Source organism: Lipophrys pholis (genome assembly GCF_963383615.2).
Source record: "Lipophrys pholis genome assembly, chromosome: 7".
NCBI classification, from domain to species: domain Eukaryota; kingdom Metazoa; phylum Chordata; class Actinopteri; order Blenniiformes; family Blenniidae; genus Lipophrys; species Lipophrys pholis.
The window spans coordinates 22,183,244-22,203,625 of NC_137638.1; the positions used below are offsets into that span (position 1 = coordinate 22,183,244).

Below are 20,382 nucleotides of genomic sequence, written 5' to 3' on the forward strand. Positions count from 1 at the left end.
TTGTGTTTGTACATTGCCTGAACTTCATCCATAAGCACCGAGTGAATTCTCCTCTTCAGAATGTCTTCAGCAGATGTAATGGAATCATGCAGCTTTCAATGGGTAGATTATAAAAGCACAGCTATGTAACGTCTTCTAGTAAGTTTGTTGGAGTCTCTACTACACCACATTTAGGACGCTAGATGGCGGTGATGAGCCCGAATCTCAGTTTCAACACTTTCATAAACTGAAAGAAAGAAGACGAATGGTGGGCGGCATAAGTTTTCCCACTGTTCTTATACATCCGGGAAACCCGGAGACGAAAATCAAACGCACCCTGAGCTCAACCACCACGTCACAAGCCGGAGTCCTGCCTGGCCCTCGTTAGCCAGTGGTTAGCATCTGGCTACACAGAAATGGCTATTTCTGCAGAAAAGGACGGATTTCAGCTATTTTGTTAGTAAGTAGTGATTAACCTTGCTACCATGAACGCATAACTTCATTTGGTTGCGCTGTCGATTTGTAAAAGTGTATTAAACTGTGGCTCTTTAGCTGTTATCCGACGCGGTACTATCCGTCAGACGTGTACTCGCTAACGGGTAGTGCAGTTAGTAGTTCTTGTGCCTGCCTGAACAGCAAGAGGCAAACTTGTTCAGCACCGCTGGGAACACTTAAAGAAAAAAAAAACACACCAAAACGTGCGGGAAATTTGGGAATCTTGGGCTACGACTTCTGTTAATGATTCGACTCACCGTTGCCAAAAAAAGAAAAAATCGCCGAAAAATGTCCCTTACAAAGTTAACGGAGGAGATATCAGGTAAATTACATATTATGTCATAACAACTTTGTCTCTGACATGCAGGCCAGACACACAGAATTTCCCCCGAAATGTTCCAGGTCTATCTTGACAGTGTTTGCCTAATTTGTTATCAATTTAATAAACGTCACATTTGTTGGAGCCAAAATCCTTTGTTCACTCACCCTCATGAGGAAGGGGGGGGGGCGAGGAGGGGGGTGAGCCACGTTTCTTTGAGAACAAAGAAACCATGTGCTCAACCCTGGAAAATTCGCCATTGATCACATGACCCCCCCCTGGGGGGCCCCCCGGGTCCCCCCTCCTCTAGCTGCGGCACTGCGGCTCGACGGCAGGGGGACCCAAAATCCCGTCATCACCGGGTCACCGGCCCGGTGACGCGCAAGCCAACCCCGCGTGGATTGGCTGAACCACGGCCAACGCCGCGGGGAGCCCGGAAGACATCATAACGGTATAAATTCAGGCCCGGGAAGAGATCCAGCCTCTTCCAAAACGAAATCGCGTCAACCCAGACGCACCTTTTCGTAAGGAGACAAAGCGCCTCGTGTTAACGCACCTGGACCGGGCCTGAATTTTCTTCACCTCGCTGGACGAGCTCAAGAAAAGCGGGAATTCCCTTTATTTTTGGTTTCCCCTTCTTTTTTTCTTCCTTTTTTTGTTTGCATCATCCGGACCCCGAGCGCGCGCTGCAACCGCACGCTCGTCTGCAGACCGACCTGAGCATCGCTTCTTCACTCCCCCCCTCATCGCAAGAAGCTGCTGATCGCCCCTCGGATCACACTACGGGTTTCCCCTCCGTAGTCCACGTCAGGTCTCTATTTTCTGGGACGCCAGAGAACCGCCCGCGGCCACAAATCGACGGATTTCACCTGGCCACGGAAGCACGTTTCCCCCTCGTCCAACCAAGTAAGGCTTAGAGTCTGGGCAGGAATTAGAATAACGTGATATTATTATTGCTGTGTGTTTATTGTTGGTACTTGTAACTTTGGGACGCCGATCCCTGTTTCTGAGTACTTTTGTGTCTACGCGTGGACGGCCATCCACGCGAATCATCGCACGCACGCGCGAGCCTCCTCATCCTCAGCTCACGCTTCTGCTCCCAGAGTCCATATCTGCCTGAACAGCCGTTTTTGGACTCTGTACGTGTAGCTGAGGCGGTCGCGTCAGTGTACACAGTCAGACACCCCCTCCTCTCTCCTCTCTCTCTCTCCTCTTCTCCTCTGTTTCCCTGTTCACTAACCAGCGCACGGTACGGCCGCCGCTGCCTCCAAGCGCCTCCTTTCAGTGCGTCCCTGGGACCGTGTGTAGTTCACTGCGGCTCGGATTTCTCGGCCACAAGGAATCCGGCGCGCTCCCGACGGCTACGGCCCGTGCGGAGCTCAGTGACGTCACGCTATCCCAGGCAGAGCACGCCGAGCGCCTCTGGTGACCGGGTGGGTAATCACATCGATTTCCTCGCCGGGTCGCCGAGCCGTTTGGCGCCCTCTGGTAGTCGCGTGGGTAATTGCAACCGCTCGTACCGCCATCTGGTGGTTGCATTAAGTCATCACAACTGCCCCGCGCGCCGACGCGCACCTAGTGGCCAGATCGGGTGATTACACCGGACCGCCGACGTCTACCTCCCTCTGGTGGACGTTCGTGGTCATTACCCTCTCACCAAGTCACGCCCCTTTCGCTCCACAAACCCGCACACACACACACCCACTCACACACATCGCTCCCCCACACTCGAACACACACACACACACACACACACACACACACACACACACACACACACACTTTATTAGCCGGCTTTGTTTTGTATTGTGTTGTTTTATGAGATCTTGCTTGATGTTTATTGATTAGATGTGATTCATAGATTGATGATTTAGGAATAGACGTTTGTTAATAAACACTTAATAGTTGAATTGAACGATTCTTGGTGGTTTTTGTGTGCTTTTCAGCGACAACTGCTGGTTGTAACAGTCAGTGCTCGGATTTACAGCCTTCCTTTCCTGCTTCAGTTAAATTGCGATTATCATTTCAATCAGAAATAATAATTTAAACATTTTAATTGAACTTTCTTTTTTTTAAGACTGATGTTTCGTTTAAGACCCTAACTTCAGCTGGTGCCCCGACTTTGATTAAGTAACGGTAATATTCAATTGATTAATAGTTTGAATGGTTTAAATCAATTTCAATGATTTTAACGCTTTGGGTAATTTAACACACCTAGGAGGCGTTGGCGAATGAATGCAGGTTTTCCACGGGAATAACCCGCATTGCTTTTAAATAATTTTAAGTGTTTCATCGCATTTTCTGTGGTTAATTACCCGCACTATTATTGATTGATCTGTTACCCAGTTAACCTAATCACAACTTGAATTGTCTCTAAGCTATTGTTCATTTATTTTTGTTGCAGATAGATAATTTGTATGCTTTATTAATTAATAAATTAGTCAATTTATTCAATTAATACTCAAGAGTGCTTTTAATCATTTTTAAGTGGTTTTCGTGCATCTCAGCATCCAATTATCCAGTATTATTAATTCATAAAGCGCAAGTTTATCCAATTAATAATCCTAACTGCATTTAATTCAATTTCAATGGTTTAGCTCATTCAAATAACTCATTGTATTTAATTAGTAAACCCCGACTTTACTTAATTAATTCCAACTCCTCCTTGATTACTCCCGATTGTTATTAGATAAATAACCAAACTTGTTTGATTAACAATCCATTCTAAATTACTTGCAGATCACCTTCGGTGGTCCACTCCACCGAAGTAATTCAGCCTCCCCTCAGTTATTGACTTACAAATCGCAGGTTTGTTTCATTGATAACTTGAATCATAGGTTGCTCTCCGTAATTTAATCATCACTCGTAATCAAGTACCGTTGCTCATTGATAGGTCAATAGCCATTTGTGACGCCTTCGCAGCTTGAGCTTTTCCCCGGTTACTCCAGCGAGTCGCCTCCTGTGGGTCCACAGGCGCTTCGGTAGGTCACGCCACTGACCCGCAGTTGTCAACAAAGGAGTGACCCGTCACGCCTGTTGACCGGTCGTGCCACTGGTGGACCGCCTTCGCGATTGGACCCCGTGGAGGTTCCTCCCGTCAGGCGACCCTTTTTAGCTCAAAGCTGTTGGCCGATAACTGACTATTTACTCCAATCAACCTTTATAGCTTTGCATAACTTACACTTGGTACATTACCTTAGTAATCTATTACTCCAGTAATCCATTACTTTGGTGGCCTACCGCTAGTGATCAGTAATTGTCAACCCGTAAATAACAATTTACTTCTGTTTGGCGATTCGTTTATATGTAAATTACCTCTGACAGGGTAGAACCTTCCGGTAGCCTACCACTAGGGTAATTTGCATATTCTGATCACACGCTGACCCCAACATAATGGTGCCCCGTGTGAGGCTGTTGTAAACCAGCATTGTTACGAATAACTGCACAAAATAATCCTGAATCGTTCACTTAAGGTGTAGCCGTTAACTTTATTCTCCCAGAATTGGTTTTCAAGATACACTTTTTCAGCACTGTCGAACAAAGTCACTTGTGGTGTGAAATCAGTTGTGAAGTGGTTAGTGCCTTGCTTTCCCTGCATTCTACGCATGATTAACACGCTGTGTTAAGATTTCTGACTACGATTAATAGACACTAACAATATTGCTCGCCAAGGTGTTAGACGCATCTGACTAACTTGGATAGGGTGCAGCTCGAGCAATTAACGAAACCGAGAGGTTTGTAAGACACAGGTACAGCCGTTACCTGTGCAGTAGCAAAGCTAATTTGCCGTTAACCACAGCTAACGTTGTTGACTTCGGGCGTAAATCTCAACCACTCAATGGAGGGTAAGAGTTCCCGGGCACAGGGAGCCGAGGCTCCGCCGGTGCTAACTGAGCCGGCCATACGAGACGTGGTGTCCCACCTCGTCCGTCTCTCCTTGGAGGAGAAAGCAAATCTCGAACGCTACAGCGTTGAGATTTGCGAAGAAAAGATCCGAGAGCTGGTAAGTTTTGTCAACAACCCAGGGGACAAGCCGGCACGTACAGTGCCGGACGTCCTGGGCCAGATCAGCCTGCTCTACCAGCGTAGAGCAGAGCTACAGTCAAAGGAGGCGGAGGAGCGTACGGATCGGCTGCGTCTGGACAACCAGAGGCTATCCAAGGACAACGCTCGCCTCCGACAGGAGCTGGACGCCTCCAAGGACGAGGATCAGCCTTCAGAGCCCGAGAAGCAACGGGCTCTGCCTCCTCATAAGGAGACGAAGGTCGATGAGTGCACACTAGAGAGTGAGCCTCAGATCCAGGAGTTAAAGGAAAACCTAGAAGAAGCTCAGTCGCTAATCGCGATGGGCATGGAGAGGGAAGAAAATCTCCGACACCAGCTTTACACTGCCACCCTAGGTGCGCAACGTGACCCTAATTGGGGTCGTCGTAATCTGGCTTCGCCAGAGAGGTCTGGCACTATCGACTCCTCATGCGCCACAACGCAGAGGTATGACGCCTCATATAGCTTAGATGGTGATTCTTTTCAGCCCACGCGCAGCCGCAGCACGGTGCGCTTCGACGACTCCGCCACTCCTTCCCATCTGCAGCCCCCACGCGACGCTAGCAGTCGGGAGCAGGGGTCCAGGAGGGTGCCTCTACACCCCAGTAGACCTCCCTTGTATGGCCCTAGCGGCCCCGACCCGCGTCAGACAGCAGTCCACGGGGAACTGTCGTCAGAGGACTCTGACGGCCCCAGTCCCGTGAGGGGGTGGGATGTCCGGACCCGCCAGCTCGAATCCCTCGCAAAGGACATCGAACGCTTTGACCCGAGCAACAAGGACGCGAGTATCGAGGACTACCTCCGTGAGGTTGAACGCTGCCTCCTCGACATCGCACGTCCTTCCATGCGGGAGAAGCTAAAGCTTCTCTGGAAAACAACGTCCAGAACAGTCCATGTTTTCATGGAAGCCCTGCCGCCAGACACCCGAGACCGGTACTCCACCCTCTGCCAGGCTCTCCGGGAAGAGTATTCATTGTACAATGACCCTGCTTCGGCAACGTTTGGTGCATTCGCGGTCACCCAACGGAAGTCTGAACCTCCAAAGGAGTATTACAGGCGCCTACGAGTGGCCTACTTCCAAGGCCGCAATGCACCGGGGTTGGAGGAAGATCACGCCTTCAAGTCTCTGTTTGTCAACAACCTCCACGACAGTGGGAGGTTCGATGTGGCTCTATTTTGCAGGACCGCCAAACCCACCATGAAGGAACTGCGCCAGCACGCGCAGATGGTGTGGGAATTGCGTCAATGCCCGGGTAAGAAGCCTGACATTGACCAGAGGGTCCTGGAAATGGAGCCAAGGGAAAACACGGATTTGAGGCTTGAGGGCGATGAGTTGCCGACACCCAGAACGAATGCTGGAGGAGGGTCTGGTACACCCTCTCCGTCTGAGCAGAAAGGCGCACAACCAAATCAAAAGGGTGGAAAATGGGCCAGGTCAGAACAAAACTTCCAACCGAAGAAAGGGCCCGACCCGAATTCAAAGTGGAAAATGAAAGGTTCGGAAAGGGACCACGGTCGCTACAGAGCTGACCAGTTAAAGACTGAGCTACAGCAGTGGGTTCAAACCTGCATCAAAGAGGCTGTACAGAACTTGGACCTGTCCAACCAAAGGGGGCGCCACCCCCCCTCAAGGGGACGGGGACGTAGGCCCCCTCCCTCCTGACTAGAGCGGCGGCCCCGACCCACCACAAACAAGGTTTACCTTGTCGGGTGGGGGGGAGAAACAGGTGAGGCGGGAGAACGTTCAAGAACGACAGCTTCCCAGTCCACCGATTTGCCGTTCCTGACTTTCTTAGGCAATCTCGTGCACCGAGAGAACGCCAACCGCATCTACACATCCGTGGTGGTGGGAGGATGTGTAAACGCCCTCGCGCTGTTAGATTCCGGGTCCGAAATAAGCCTAATGTGTTCAGCCACCTTCGCCGAGCTTGCGAGAGCTCTGCTGTCTCTTGGAAAGCCACTGCAGGTCGAAGCTTGCAGCATTAACATCAGAAGCTTCACTCAGGACACTTCACCCATCACCCAACGCGTCTGGGTGGATGTCACTTTCCAAGAGATGTCTTTGGTGCATCCCATCTATGTCACCACGCTGGACACAGAACCATTACTCATTGGCCAAGATCTCCTTAACCGATTAGCCCCACTGATCGATTGCCGTCGCGGGTACCTTTGGGCCCAAGTACGCAACCCGACTCGAATCGGTCCAGACATGGACCCTCCCTCTTCTGACAGCATGAACGCTGCCATCGAGTCCAGAAGTTCTAATCCCATGTGTACGCCTTCCAAAGAATCTGGCTCAAACACCCCTCTTGTCATGCTCCCTGACGGCCAGCAGTCGCAGCAGTCTAGGAGCTATCAGTCTCTGAGAGAGCATCCATCATTCCTATGCGCACTGGCGAACGATGGATCTCCACTATACAATCCCCACATCGTGGGGGGGGTACACCTGAATGGGACCTTGGTCCCAGAGACACTCTTGGCTCTGTGGTCAGAGAAATCTGCCATTGATGCCGATCTTCTAAAGGATCTGTGCCAACACAACGCACTCCTTGTCCAAGTGCAGCACAGCCATCGCCTGCTTGCTGCAGGGTCGCCGCAGACACTAATCACCCGGTGCGGCTTATACACCCAGAGGTTCTACGTGCGCCTAGACCCCTGGGATGTATACCGCAACCACATCCGCAAGCCCCCCCAGCTGACTGAGGGAAGGCTAAGCGGAATCCAGACCACCGACACCATCGAGCATGCGAAACAGGCAACGGTTCACATGCTTGAACAGTTGGACAAATTCATGGTCACTGAGAAAGACCTCAGCGACGGTAAGCGACCCAAGCGGTTCCTCGGTGCACTGCTCTCCGCAGCAGCAGGCATCGGCTCGCTGTTCTCGATTGGCCTCTCCGCAGCCAACTCGGTCAGCCTGAAGGCCCTTCAGAGACATGTCGGGGAACTCGAAGAAGAAATGCCGGAAATCCAACAGAGACTCCTAATACAGAGTGAACAGTTACAAGGCTTGACCAAAACGGTTCAGGGAACCATACTCACTGTAAACTTGCATTCTGCTTTAATCAATAACACCTTGCATGCCTTAACAACCTTGTCAAGTATCGTCAGTGAGGACATAACGTATGTGCGAATAGTCAGGGATCTTATGCAAGATCTCCTTAGAGAAGTCAGTTCCTCCGTGAGTAGCCTCAGTACCGGGAAGATCCCCACGTACTTAGTTCCACTAACACTGGTTGAACAGATTCTCAAGACCACTACCACCACTGTTGTACAACCTTCACAGGTACATCTGGCATATAGTCTCGGCAGTGCTATTCCGATCTCTGTGAACCCACAGAACCTAGAGTTAGGATTTATCCTAAACCTACCAATCATTGAAAAGCAGAATGTGTACCGTTTAAAAACCGTATTGAATGTGGGATTCTGGGAGGGTAACACACACGTACACCTCCGAACGCCACCCACACTCGCCTACCACGACGACAACCCCTCACTCTACCTGGTCCCCAATCTCAGCATGTGCACAAACACCAAAGACATTCACTGGATCTGTCCCAGCAACCCTTTCATTAGAGATGTCACCAACTATCTATGTGGGCTGAGGGCAGACGCCCCGGAGCAGAAATGTCAAGGTAGTTTGTCCATCAAAGATGAAGGAACCGAGACCAGAGTAGAGAGAGCAGGTAGTCGATGGCTCGTCAACACACCTCATTCTGAAGCGACCATGTCCTACGACCGCCATGATATAGCCACCAAGCTCACCCTGCCCAATCAAACAATATTCCTCAATGTCCCACCAGGGGCTACAGTACACATTGACGACATAATCCTCCATCATCTCGATGCCGACCGACACGAGGTGGAGATTGAGATGATGGATGCATTCGTCGGGCACAATTTCACAATTGATGCCACCCTCCAAAGCCAGCTTCTGGCTGAGGGAACCAAATTGATTAAATTCAATTTAAAGCCCACAGGGCTCTCAGCCACTTTCCCTAGGCGGGCAGGTGGACACCCATACCAAGACCATCCCATCAGCATGGCAGCGCTCGGAATGTTGCTCAGTGGCTGGATCATCACGGCCGTAGTGGCGTACGCGATGTACAAGTACATCCAGAAACTACAGGCCCGACTGGATTCCCTGACCCTGGTCTCGCCACGTTTTGTGGGCCCATCCACAAACACACAATAGGCCAGCCCTCACCCAACCAAGAGGTGAAGGCACGGCCTACTAACCCTTTTCCTAACCACCCGTTCCCTTCCTATTTCTCACTCTCCTGTCCCTTTCCTACCTCTTTCATGTTCACTGGTGACGACCCTTAAGAAATGAAATGTATGTGTGCTTAGATAGTTAGAATAGAAATAGTAAGTCTGCCCAGACTAGCCTTAGCCTGCCCAGACTAGCCCAGCCTGCTCAGGAAATAACCTCACATGTGAACTGGTGGACAGAGAAGGACAGTATGTTTCACAGGACATGGGGACGTTCACAGATTCTATGGATTGTTCGGCCCAGGTTTGCTCCAAAGACTGTGACCTGCATCCCACTCTTCGGAACAAAGGGGGGATGTTGGAGCCAAAATCCTTTGTTCACTCACCCTCATGAGGAAGGGGGGGGGGCGAGGAGGGGGGTGAGCCACGTTTCTTTGAGAACAAAGAAACCATGTGCTCAACCCTGGAAAATTCGCCATTGATCACATGACCCCCCCCTGGGGGGCCCCCCGGGTCCCCCCTCCTCTAGCTGCGGCACTGCGGCTCGACGGCAGGGGGACCCAAAATCCCGTCATCACCGGGTCACCGGCCCGGTGACGCGCAAGCCAACCCCGCGTGGATTGGCTGAACCACGGCCAACGCCGCGGGGAGCCCGGAAGACATCATAACGGTATAAATTCAGGCCCGGGAAGAGATCCAGCCTCTTCCAAAACGAAATCGCGTCAACCCAGACGCACCTTTTCGTAAGGAGACAAAGCGCCTCGTGTTAACGCACCTGGACCGGGCCTGAATTTTCTTCACCTCGCTGGACGAGCTCAAGAAAAGCGGGAATTCCCTTTATTTTTGGTTTCCCCTTCTTTTTTTCTTCCTTTTTTTGTTTGCATCATCCGGACCCCGAGCGCGCGCTGCAACCGCACGCTCGTCTGCAGACCGACCTGAGCATCGCTTCTTCACTCCCCCCCTCATCGCAAGAAGCTGCTGATCGCCCCTCGGATCACACTACGGGTTTCCCCTCCGTAGTCCACGTCAGGTCTCTATTTTCTGGGACGCCAGAGAACCGCCCGCGGCCACAAATCGACGGATTTCACCTGGCCACGGAAGCACGTTTCCCCCTCGTCCAACCAAGTAAGGCTTAGAGTCTGGGCAGGAATTAGAATAACGTGATATTATTATTGCTGTGTGTTTATTGTTGGTACTTGTAACTTTGGGACGCCGATCCCTGTTTCTGAGTACTTTTGTGTCTACGCGTGGACGGCCATCCACGCGAATCATCGCACGCACGCGCGAGCCTCCTCATCCTCAGCTCACGCTTCTGCTCCCAGAGTCCATATCTGCCTGAACAGCCGTTTTTGGACTCTGTACGTGTAGCTGAGGCGGTCGCGTCAGTGTACACAGTCAGACACCCCCTCCTCTCTCCTCTCTCTCTCTCCTCTTCTCCTCTGTTTCCCTGTTCACTAACCAGCGCACGGTACGGCCGCCGCTGCCTCCAAGCGCCTCCTTTCAGTGCGTCCCTGGGACCGTGTGTAGTTCACTGCGGCTCGGATTTCTCGGCCACAAGGAATCCGGCGCGCTCCCGACGGCTACGGCCCGTGCGGAGCTCAGTGACGTCACGCTATCCCAGGCAGAGCACGCCGAGCGCCTCTGGTGACCGGGTGGGTAATCACATCGATTTCCTCGCCGGGTCGCCGAGCCGTTTGGCGCCCTCTGGTAGTCGCGTGGGTAATTGCAACCGCTCGTACCGCCATCTGGTGGTTGCATTAAGTCATCACAACTGCCCCGCGCGCCGACGCGCACCTAGTGGCCAGATCGGGTGATTACACCGGACCGCCGACGTCTACCTCCCTCTGGTGGACGTTCGTGGTCATTACCCTCTCACCAAGTCACGCCCCTTTCGCTCCACAAACCCGCACACACACACACCCACTCACACACATCGCTCCCCCACACTCGAACACACACACACACACACACACACACACACACACACACACACACACACACTTTATTAGCCGGCTTTGTTTTGTATTGTGTTGTTTTATGAGATCTTGCTTGATGTTTATTGATTAGATGTGATTCATAGATTGATGATTTAGGAATAGACGTTTGTTAATAAACACTTAATAGTTGAATTGAACGATTCTTGGTGGTTTTTGTGTGCTTTTCAGCGACAACTGCTGGTTGTAACAGTCAGTGCTCGGATTTACAGCCTTCCTTTCCTGCTTCAGTTAAATTGCGATTATCATTTCAATCAGAAATAATAATTTAAACATTTTAATTGAACTTTCTTTTTTTTAAGACTGATGTTTCGTTTAAGACCCTAACTTCAGCTGGTGCCCCGACTTTGATTAAGTAACGGTAATATTCAATTGATTAATAGTTTGAATGGTTTAAATCAATTTCAATGATTTTAACGCTTTGGGTAATTTAACACACCTAGGAGGCGTTGGCGAATGAATGCAGGTTTTCCACGGGAATAACCCGCATTGCTTTTAAATAATTTTAAGTGTTTCATCGCATTTTCTGTGGTTAATTACCCGCACTATTATTGATTGATCTGTTACCCAGTTAACCTAATCACAACTTGAATTGTCTCTAAGCTATTGTTCATTTATTTTTGTTGCAGATAGATAATTTGTATGCTTTATTAATTAATAAATTAGTCAATTTATTCAATTAATACTCAAGAGTGCTTTTAATCATTTTTAAGTGGTTTTCGTGCATCTCAGCATCCAATTATCCAGTATTATTAATTCATAAAGCGCAAGTTTATCCAATTAATAATCCTAACTGCATTTAATTCAATTTCAATGGTTTAGCTCATTCAAATAACTCATTGTATTTAATTAGTAAACCCCGACTTTACTTAATTAATTCCAACTCCTCCTTGATTACTCCCGATTGTTATTAGATAAATAACCAAACTTGTTTGATTAACAATCCATTCTAAATTACTTGCAGATCACCTTCGGTGGTCCACTCCACCGAAGTAATTCAGCCTCCCCTCAGTTATTGACTTACAAATCGCAGGTTTGTTTCATTGATAACTTGAATCATAGGTTGCTCTCCGTAATTTAATCATCACTCGTAATCAAGTACCGTTGCTCATTGATAGGTCAATAGCCATTTGTGACGCCTTCGCAGCTTGAGCTTTTCCCCGGTTACTCCAGCGAGTCGCCTCCTGTGGGTCCACAGGCGCTTCGGTAGGTCACGCCACTGACCCGCAGTTGTCAACAAAGGAGTGACCCGTCACGCCTGTTGACCGGTCGTGCCACTGGTGGACCGCCTTCGCGATTGGACCCCGTGGAGGTTCCTCCCGTCAGGCGACCCTTTTTAGCTCAAAGCTGTTGGCCGATAACTGACTATTTACTCCAATCAACCTTTATAGCTTTGCATAACTTACACTTGGTACATTACCTTAGTAATCTATTACTCCAGTAATCCATTACTTTGGTGGCCTACCGCTAGTGATCAGTAATTGTCAACCCGTAAATAACAATTTACTTCTGTTTGGCGATTCGTTTATATGTAAATTACCTCTGACAGGGTAGAACCTTCCGGTAGCCTACCACTAGGGTAATTTGCATATTCTGATCACACGCTGACCCCAACACATTCAAGCCGGTTTTTCGCTCGTGGATAATGTAAAGGCTTCTCTGACACAGATGCTCAATAGTTCAGTCTCATAAAGCTTCAACATGACATTTTTTCCCTCCTTCAAAGGTCACAATGCTTAATAATGCCACCATGAAGGAGTCTGGGAACGAGTCACACTTTCCCTTATCCACGGCCACATTCGGGATTGTAGTGAAAAAGTAACCCAACAGGAACACCGGCATCATGGGGAGGTAGGCTTGACATTTTTCCATGAATTGCTTGCCTTGCATTCCTATGTGATATTTTTAAGCTCACTGAGATGCTCCCCTCCTTCAATTGCTGGCAGGATCAGCTTTTCGTGCCTTTTCCCAGCCTCCTGGCACTTCAGCCTGTCGTCCCAGGTTCTGCCTCGGCTTCTGGTGCCGTTCTTCAGACAGCTGCTGCTCATCGGCTTTGTGATCTGCCTTATTGGACTCGTCTACCTGCTGCTTGTGTCGGGGAAAGGCCACGCCAGCTGGATCAGAGAGGACAATAATTTCCACAGGTGCTTTCAAACAGCCGCCGTTAAAGGCAAACCGCAGTAATGAACACAGACCACCGTTGTGTTGACAAGTATTTATTGTTTGACAGGCACCTGGCGAGGGTTACTGATGTGGATGCAACAGATACAAGCAACCCCAATCTCAACTATGGCCTGGTGGTGGATTGTGGCAGCAGTGGCTCCAGGGTATTTGTGTACTGTTGGCCTCGGCACAATGGTAATCCCCACGAACTGCTGGATATCAGACAAATGCGAGATCAACACCGCAAGCCAGTGGTCATGAAAATCAAGCCAGGTGTGGTGTCCAGTGTTTGGCTTCCCATTAATCAACACATTCTGTGAAGAGACGTTTTTGTTCACCAGACAACCCTTGAATGAACGTTTTTATCATTCCAGACGTTCACTAAAACGTAACGGTTTCTGCTCTCGCCTGTTATTTCTGTAGGTATAGCTGAATTGGCTAAAACACCGGAGAAAGCCAGTGATTATATCTACCCCCTGCTGAGCTTTGCAGTACAGCACATCCCCAAAAACAAGCACCAAGAAACCCCGCTGTATATCCTGTGCACAGCTGGGATGAGAATCCTGCCTGACAGGTAAAGCAGGGCTCAGTAAGAACCGCTTCGTCACGTGTACATATCATATGGAAAGTTTAACATTTCTGATGAAAAAAAGAAAAAATCAGAAATTGGAAAGTTAACATTTAAATGAAATCAACAGTCAATTGAATAAATGTGGACAAATAATGACATAAGATTAAAAACTTTATTTTGCATGTATGTTAAAGCTTGACAGTGACAACTCAATTGTTTTTAATGTAAACCTCAAGTATAAATTCATGAATGTAGGAGAAAATTTGCTAAATTTAGTCCTACTCGTTTGTACACGTTACTTTGACCTCATGTGATAAGAGTAATAGAAGGCAAATGAACTTTTCTCAGAAAAACGTATTTCCATGCTGAATTTATAATTTAAGTTTGGTTAATTTAAAAAAAAAAAAAAAAAAAAAAAAGTTGACGATAAGGTGTTTGTGTTTTTCTGTTTATTTTCTCATTTCAGTCAACAAGAAGCACTTCTTGAGGATCTGCGCACTGACATCCCAGTTCACTTCAACTTCCTCTTCTCTGATTCCCATGTGGAAGTGATCTCTGGGAAACAAGAAGGTAAAGGAATTTGAAAATGAGAATAATATTTATTAATATTGTTTGTCAGCCAGATTACATGCATGTAACTATATCCTTTAATATATTTATATATATATAGAAATTAACCCTACAGTGCTGTAGGGTTTTTGTTTTATACACTGACATTTCCAAGTCATTATGGATCCTTGTATGTCAGTACGATTCGATGAAATCTGTTGTAAAGTCTTAAAGTGGCTCTACTCTTAACAGATTACATCTTTTCTATTTTCTCTGAATGCACTAAATCCCCAAATGTCTTTTTTTTTTAAGAAGTTTCCAATCCCTAAATACCACTGAGTGCTACTGTCTTACAATATGCTCACAACATCCATTAGTCAAACTGTCACGGTCTTCGTGGAATGCTTTTGTAAAAGCATTCATCAAGTGCACTTATGAGGATGAAGATGTGCTAAAATAGTGCAAAAAATAAAAAGCTTACAACACGGATGTAAGTTTAGAAACAACAGGAATGAAAACGGAGCTTAACAAATATCTTCACTTCTCTGATGAAGGATTTGTGTAGTAGCCCTACGTATTTAAATGCTGATATTATATATATTTGGTGATTTTTGGGAAAAGTTTGTATCCTAACCGTTATATCGTTATATTTCTAGGCGTCTATGCATGGATTGGAATAAACTTTGTCCTTGGAAGGTTTGACCATGTGAGCACTGGTAAGTTTCCATACAAAGAACTTTAGTGTGCAATCTTGTAAAGACTTCATTGTTTAGGCTGAATTTAAGATTTCTGCTAACATGTACTAAAAAGATGTGAAAAAAAAAAAAAGACGGCCTCTGGTGAGTGTGCTTTTACAAGTTTAAATATACTTTGATGAAACTACACAATGCTTGACAGCAGGCTGGAACCTTAAAGAACATTCAGTAACCTACTTGTAAGTGAACGCTGCTGGTGTGTCGACATGATTGTTTTATTTCTAAAGGAAGAATCGATGTTCAGAGTTTACTTGGTTTTGTACAAATAGTATTTGGATCAGTTTAAAGTATTGTTTTTGTAATGGTCTCGCTTTATTGTGACGTTTAAAAAATCTGAAAGGAAACACCGCTCTTCAGTCAAGTTCAAGCATGAACACACCTTACCCCCTGACTCCTTCTCTGCTCTGAATTTTCACAAGACCGGGACGATGTAGTGGAGGTAAATGTCCCGGGCAGCGATCAGCAGGAAGCCCTGACAAGGAAAAGGACAACCGGTGTCCTGGACATGGGCGGCGTCTCCACCCAGATCGCATACGAAGTGCCCAAAACTGTAAGCTTTGCTTCTCCACTGCAGGTCATTATCCACAACCAATTCTGTTTTTGTGCTGTCTTTGTTTTTTTGGTCACTCACCCTTTGTTCTTCCTCCTCTTCCCTCCAATCTTCTCTCATTCCCTGGTTAAACCTATATGCACCATTTGTGTGCCTCTGGAGACGATCTGCTCTCCGATCATCACTGTTGAAGGCACACTGTGCGCCTGCTCCGTGTGTCCCTAGCAGGATTCAGGAGAGTAATCATTGGGTTAATTGTGGAGAAACCGTCAAACGTAACGACATCCATTCCTCAGCAATAGTAGATGATGAACTTGTGACTCCTGCGCAGTAGCAGGCTCGTTGTTTATTCCCACCAAATGATGCTCGGGTGCAATTTCCCTGTCATCTTTTCAGTAGATAGTCGCAACGTTCTTGATAGCTTGTGTAGTTTAAACATGACTTAAACTGGATGTACCTGTAACTATGTTTGACCTCCTGCAGTGAAGGTGTGATCTGATCTGTGTTCTTTCCACAGGAGGAAGTCGCCAAGAATTTACTGGCGGAGTTCAACTTAGGCTGTGATGCTCATCGTACAGAACATGTTTATCGGGTTTATGTGTCCACCTTCTTGGGGTTTGGAGGAAATGCAGCTCGCCAAAGATATGAGGAGAACCTCGTCAAAAACACTTCCTCTCAAAACATGTGAGATTGACAGGGGTTTTATTTTTATTTTTTTGTTTGTTTTTTTCTTCACTTTTCTGGAGTTGGAGGTTGTGACCGTGTATCCCTGTGTCGATCAGGCTCTTAGGTCAGCACGTCGGTGAGACGGTAGAGTCTCCCCTCCCGGATCCGTGTCTACCGACCGACCTGCAGGACGAGATCGGCCCGTCCACACAGAAGCTGTATCTGCGCGGCACCGGAGACTTTGACCAGTGCAGACAAATCCTGCAGCCTTACCTGAACCGCACAAATGAGACGCAAACCTCCCTCAACGGCATCTACCAGCCAGCCATCGACTACAACAGCAGTCAGTTTTACGGCTTCTCCGAGTTCTACTACTGCATGGAGGACGTCCTGCGCATGGGTGGAGATTATAACACTTCAAGCTACGCCCATGCCGCCAAGGTAAGCGCTGCAGAGCAGCCCATGCAAACTTGCTTTATCAGACCGCAACGCATCTGATCCCTAGGATCTTTCCTGATGTTGTGATTTGACTCTTACAGGGTTACTGCGCCACCCAGTGGAAGACTCTGAGACAACGCTTTGACTCCGGCTTGTACGCCTCGCATGCAGATCTTCACAGACTTAAGTGAGTCATGCAGGAACGTCACAGCATTTGTGTAGATCAGCCATTAACAAACATGACTGTTGAGCTGTGTTTTTCGCCTTTATGTCTGTAGGTACCAGTGCTTTAAATCGGCATGGATGCATGAAGTTCTGCATTCCGGCTTCTCTTTCCCAACCAATTACAAAAACCTGAAGACGGCCCTGTTGGTCTATGATAAGGAGGTGCAGTGGACTCTGGGAGCTATTCTGTATCGGACTCGGTTTCTTCCTTTGAGGTGAGTCAGTTTGTCCTTCCTCATTTTAAAGTAAAATATGTGGAAATGTTTAAATGAGTTTCGTCAGTCTAAGTAGGAGAAAAGTGAAATGTTTATTTAACCGAGCCACTGGTGCGGTTGTAGGCTGATGGACTGCAGCTTTAGCAACAGCCGGAACCTTCCCTCTGTTCTCAGAAGTGAAACTACCAAATAACTGCACAAGAAAGGAAACTGAAAGACAAAAAAAAGTCTTTCTTCCTAATGTTTTATAATTCCCCCCAATATGGGATACCCTAAAGTGGTTTATTTACATCGCATGTTTGGTTCCTTGTGCAGCTGTAGTTGAAGTTAGATTGCAGTTTGAGCTCGGTGACGTCCTCCACATACAGGGGCATTTCAAAACGTAGAGAGGAATTGTTTTTGTCAGTTATTTCAGATTTCTTTATCATTTCAAGTATGTATTAAACTGACTTAATTTTTTTTGCCGCTGGTCTAACGTGTGAGTTTTGTTTTGACCTCCTCCAGGGACATCCAACAAGAGACTCTGAAAGGCTTTCACTCCCACTGGAGACACAGCTTCTCCTTCGTCAACAACCACTACTTGTTCCTGGCTTGTTTCTTCGTAGTGTTCTTGTCCATCATGCTGTACTTGCTGCGACTCCGTCGCATCCATCGACGCACGGCGCAGCGCTACTCCCCTTCATCTGTGCCGTGGCTGGAAAGCGGCCTCGGCTCGCCAACGATCCCCATAAACCTCTGAGCTCGGCAGAGCCCCAAGTCTGGACAGTGCGTCCGACTTTTGAGGAAGGTCGTCGCTCTGTTTCTCTCTGAAGACGAATGCTCGACCAGCGAGTCCATGAAGGCTTCTTGGTACTGAAACTTGGACAAATGAGCAAAAGTCTGAAAATTTTACTCTTAAGTTATTTTATTTTAAAATATATTTTTCGCAGGTTATATTTTTGCCTCCCACATTCTCTTGTCAAATTCAGAAGGCAGCTGCCTCCAGGTGTCCTTTTCTGTATTTCTGAAGAAGAAAAGCACACAGGTACTATTTACTTTAGATAAGCCGTATTCAAAAAAATATGTAGTCTGACTTGCTCCAATACCCATACGTGGTGGCAGCCTTTTTTTTTTTTTTTCTTCTTTTTAAAAAAAAAAATTGTTCTTGGGTCTTTGCCTTCCTGTATGTCTCTTGACATGTGTTTTATGTGCATGATCACGTCTTTGGTTGTAGGTGTTAAATGGAATAAGCACTCCCCTTTTACAGAGACTTCTAATGCAATACAATTAAGTAGTAGAAGGAGCACTTTGTGATGCAGTTGAGATGCACGTCCCAGCGGGTATAGACTTTCTTCGTGTATGTCCCTCTCAAACTGTTATGCCTCGTATTCATACTGCAAGACAAGTCGCCTTCAACAGCTATAATAGTGCAATACATGTCTTGTCACTGTTGGGAAATTCTTTTAAGAATCTAGCTGCCATTTTTGTCTGGAGTGTTGCACCTTCTTTAGGGCCCTGCTGAAATCCCTGTGTTGGGTTATCCGACCGTTCAGTTGGATATTGTTGCATATATTGACGTCGGGCTTCATTTTTAGAAGCCGTCATATCACTGCTGTGAGGGGGATTGTAAATAAGAGCACATGCCCCATTATTTATAAGAAATGAAATGATTTCACAGATGAATGCGAAGTAAATGTGACGTTGCAGTTGAATAAAAACAGGTTTTACGGTAAACTTGTCTTTCATGAGATCAGGCTGAAGGGTGTCTATATATCCTCAATGTGAGGTGTGAGAACTAACCACCTCTGTGTCATATGACATCTTCTCCAACCAATATTGTTGAGTGTTTAATCCATCCATCCATCGTCTTTACCACTTCATTCATTTCAGGTTCACAAGAACCAGAATTCAACTCTCCAAACCTGCTACGTGCAAATTTAGGGTCACCAATTAACCTTGCATGCATGTTTTTGGACTAGTGGAGGAAACAGGAGTTCACAAAGAAAACTGCTCGCAGAGAGAGAACATGAAAACTCCACACAGAAAGGTCCGTCACGGAATAGAACCCACAATATAATTGCTAAGGGGCAGAATTGCCAACCTCCACATAAGGCCTTATTGTTTATCCATTCACAAAGTTTATTGCCAAGAAAGTGAAGAACACGTTTTGAGAAACATGTCTGATGCGATGCCCAGTCTAAAAAATATAACGTTTCTAAAGTGTGAGAAAGTCCAGGTGTTGAAGCACATTTATTTTGGTTGAGAACTTTTACTCAATGTATTCAAGTCTAGTTCTTTATGGTGAGAGTGTTCGTACCTCCTGTACAATCAGGTTTCATGAGAGATGGATCATATTTCTTGTGGAGTTGTCTCCAACGCCACGGCCTAATTTTCACAGGTCGGCCTTTTGGCAAAGGCTGATATATTTACATTTAACTCCAGCTTACTGCTGCTCACCACTTTGCACTTATTTGTTTTAGCTGTGGCTTTGTCAGTTCTCTGATCTCGTGCTCTCGCAAACCGAAAGAAACCAGCAGTCGAAGAATTAACAGAATTTGTTGTGAGAAGATAGTTAGTGTAATGCACAGAGTTGTTAATCCATGGCCAGTGAAACATGTCGAACTAATCCAGTGTTGATACAGCTGCAGCAAACAGTGAGCTGTTTGTCAGCAGCAGGGTTTACATCAGTGGGCTATCAAAGCGAGCCTGTGAGCACTGAAATGATCCACATTAGAACCGGGTTTTACCAATCGTCCACTCGCCATGCAGTGCAGTGTCAAACACAATGGAAGGCTGGCCATAGACAACATGAACGAGTGTTTCAGCAGCAACGGATCTAGTTTCAATTCTGTACTGAAGACAGCAGCTGTACTAACACTGCCAGAACAAGTGTCGCTTTAAGATGTCGGACGGACAAAATGCTGAGTCACCCGTACACCACCACCACGCTTCACCAACACACCCACAGTGACACTGCAATGTATCGTGTGTAGAGGTTTTGTTTCAGCCAGTGGAGGCCAGCATGGGACTGTGAAACTGATCAATCCAAACCCATTGGTGCACATTTAGATGTCACAATGCCTTCTTTTCGTTATTTAACCTAATAGAATAAAATAATTGATGAAATAAAAAAATTCTAATCTTGAGAAGCTGTTTGCAAAGAGAAGACCAGTGTATCTTGTATATTTTCAGTTGAATCAGATGCTATTCTTAACACAGGACAGTGGT

At 47.0% G+C, this 20,382-nt stretch overlaps 1 protein-coding gene across 2 annotated transcripts; it reads left to right on the forward strand.

Moving 5' to 3' along the window:
• The first annotated feature begins 281 nt into the window (after positions 1 to 281).
• entpd4 (ectonucleoside triphosphate diphosphohydrolase 4) lies at positions 282 to 18,885 on the forward strand. 2 transcript variants are annotated; one of them, XM_080467958.1, is made up of 13 exons: positions 282 to 439; positions 12,770 to 12,894; positions 12,990 to 13,187; positions 13,274 to 13,479; positions 13,630 to 13,780; positions 14,244 to 14,347; positions 14,983 to 15,042; positions 15,501 to 15,631; positions 16,149 to 16,315; positions 16,414 to 16,738; positions 16,837 to 16,922; positions 17,014 to 17,175; positions 17,680 to 18,885. In XM_080467958.1, the coding sequence occupies exons 2-13, from the start codon at positions 12,887 to 12,889 to the stop codon at positions 17,912 to 17,914; spliced, it is 1,833 nt and encodes a 610-aa protein (XP_080324084.1). In that variant the 5' UTR covers positions 282 to 439; positions 12,770 to 12,886; the 3' UTR covers positions 17,915 to 18,885. The 2 variants fall into 2 exon arrangements, with proteins under 2 accessions (XP_080324084.1, XP_080324083.1); XM_080467957.1 differs by having other exon boundaries at positions 305 to 439; positions 15,501 to 15,655.
• Positions 18,886 to 20,382: the final 1,497 nt, after the last annotated feature.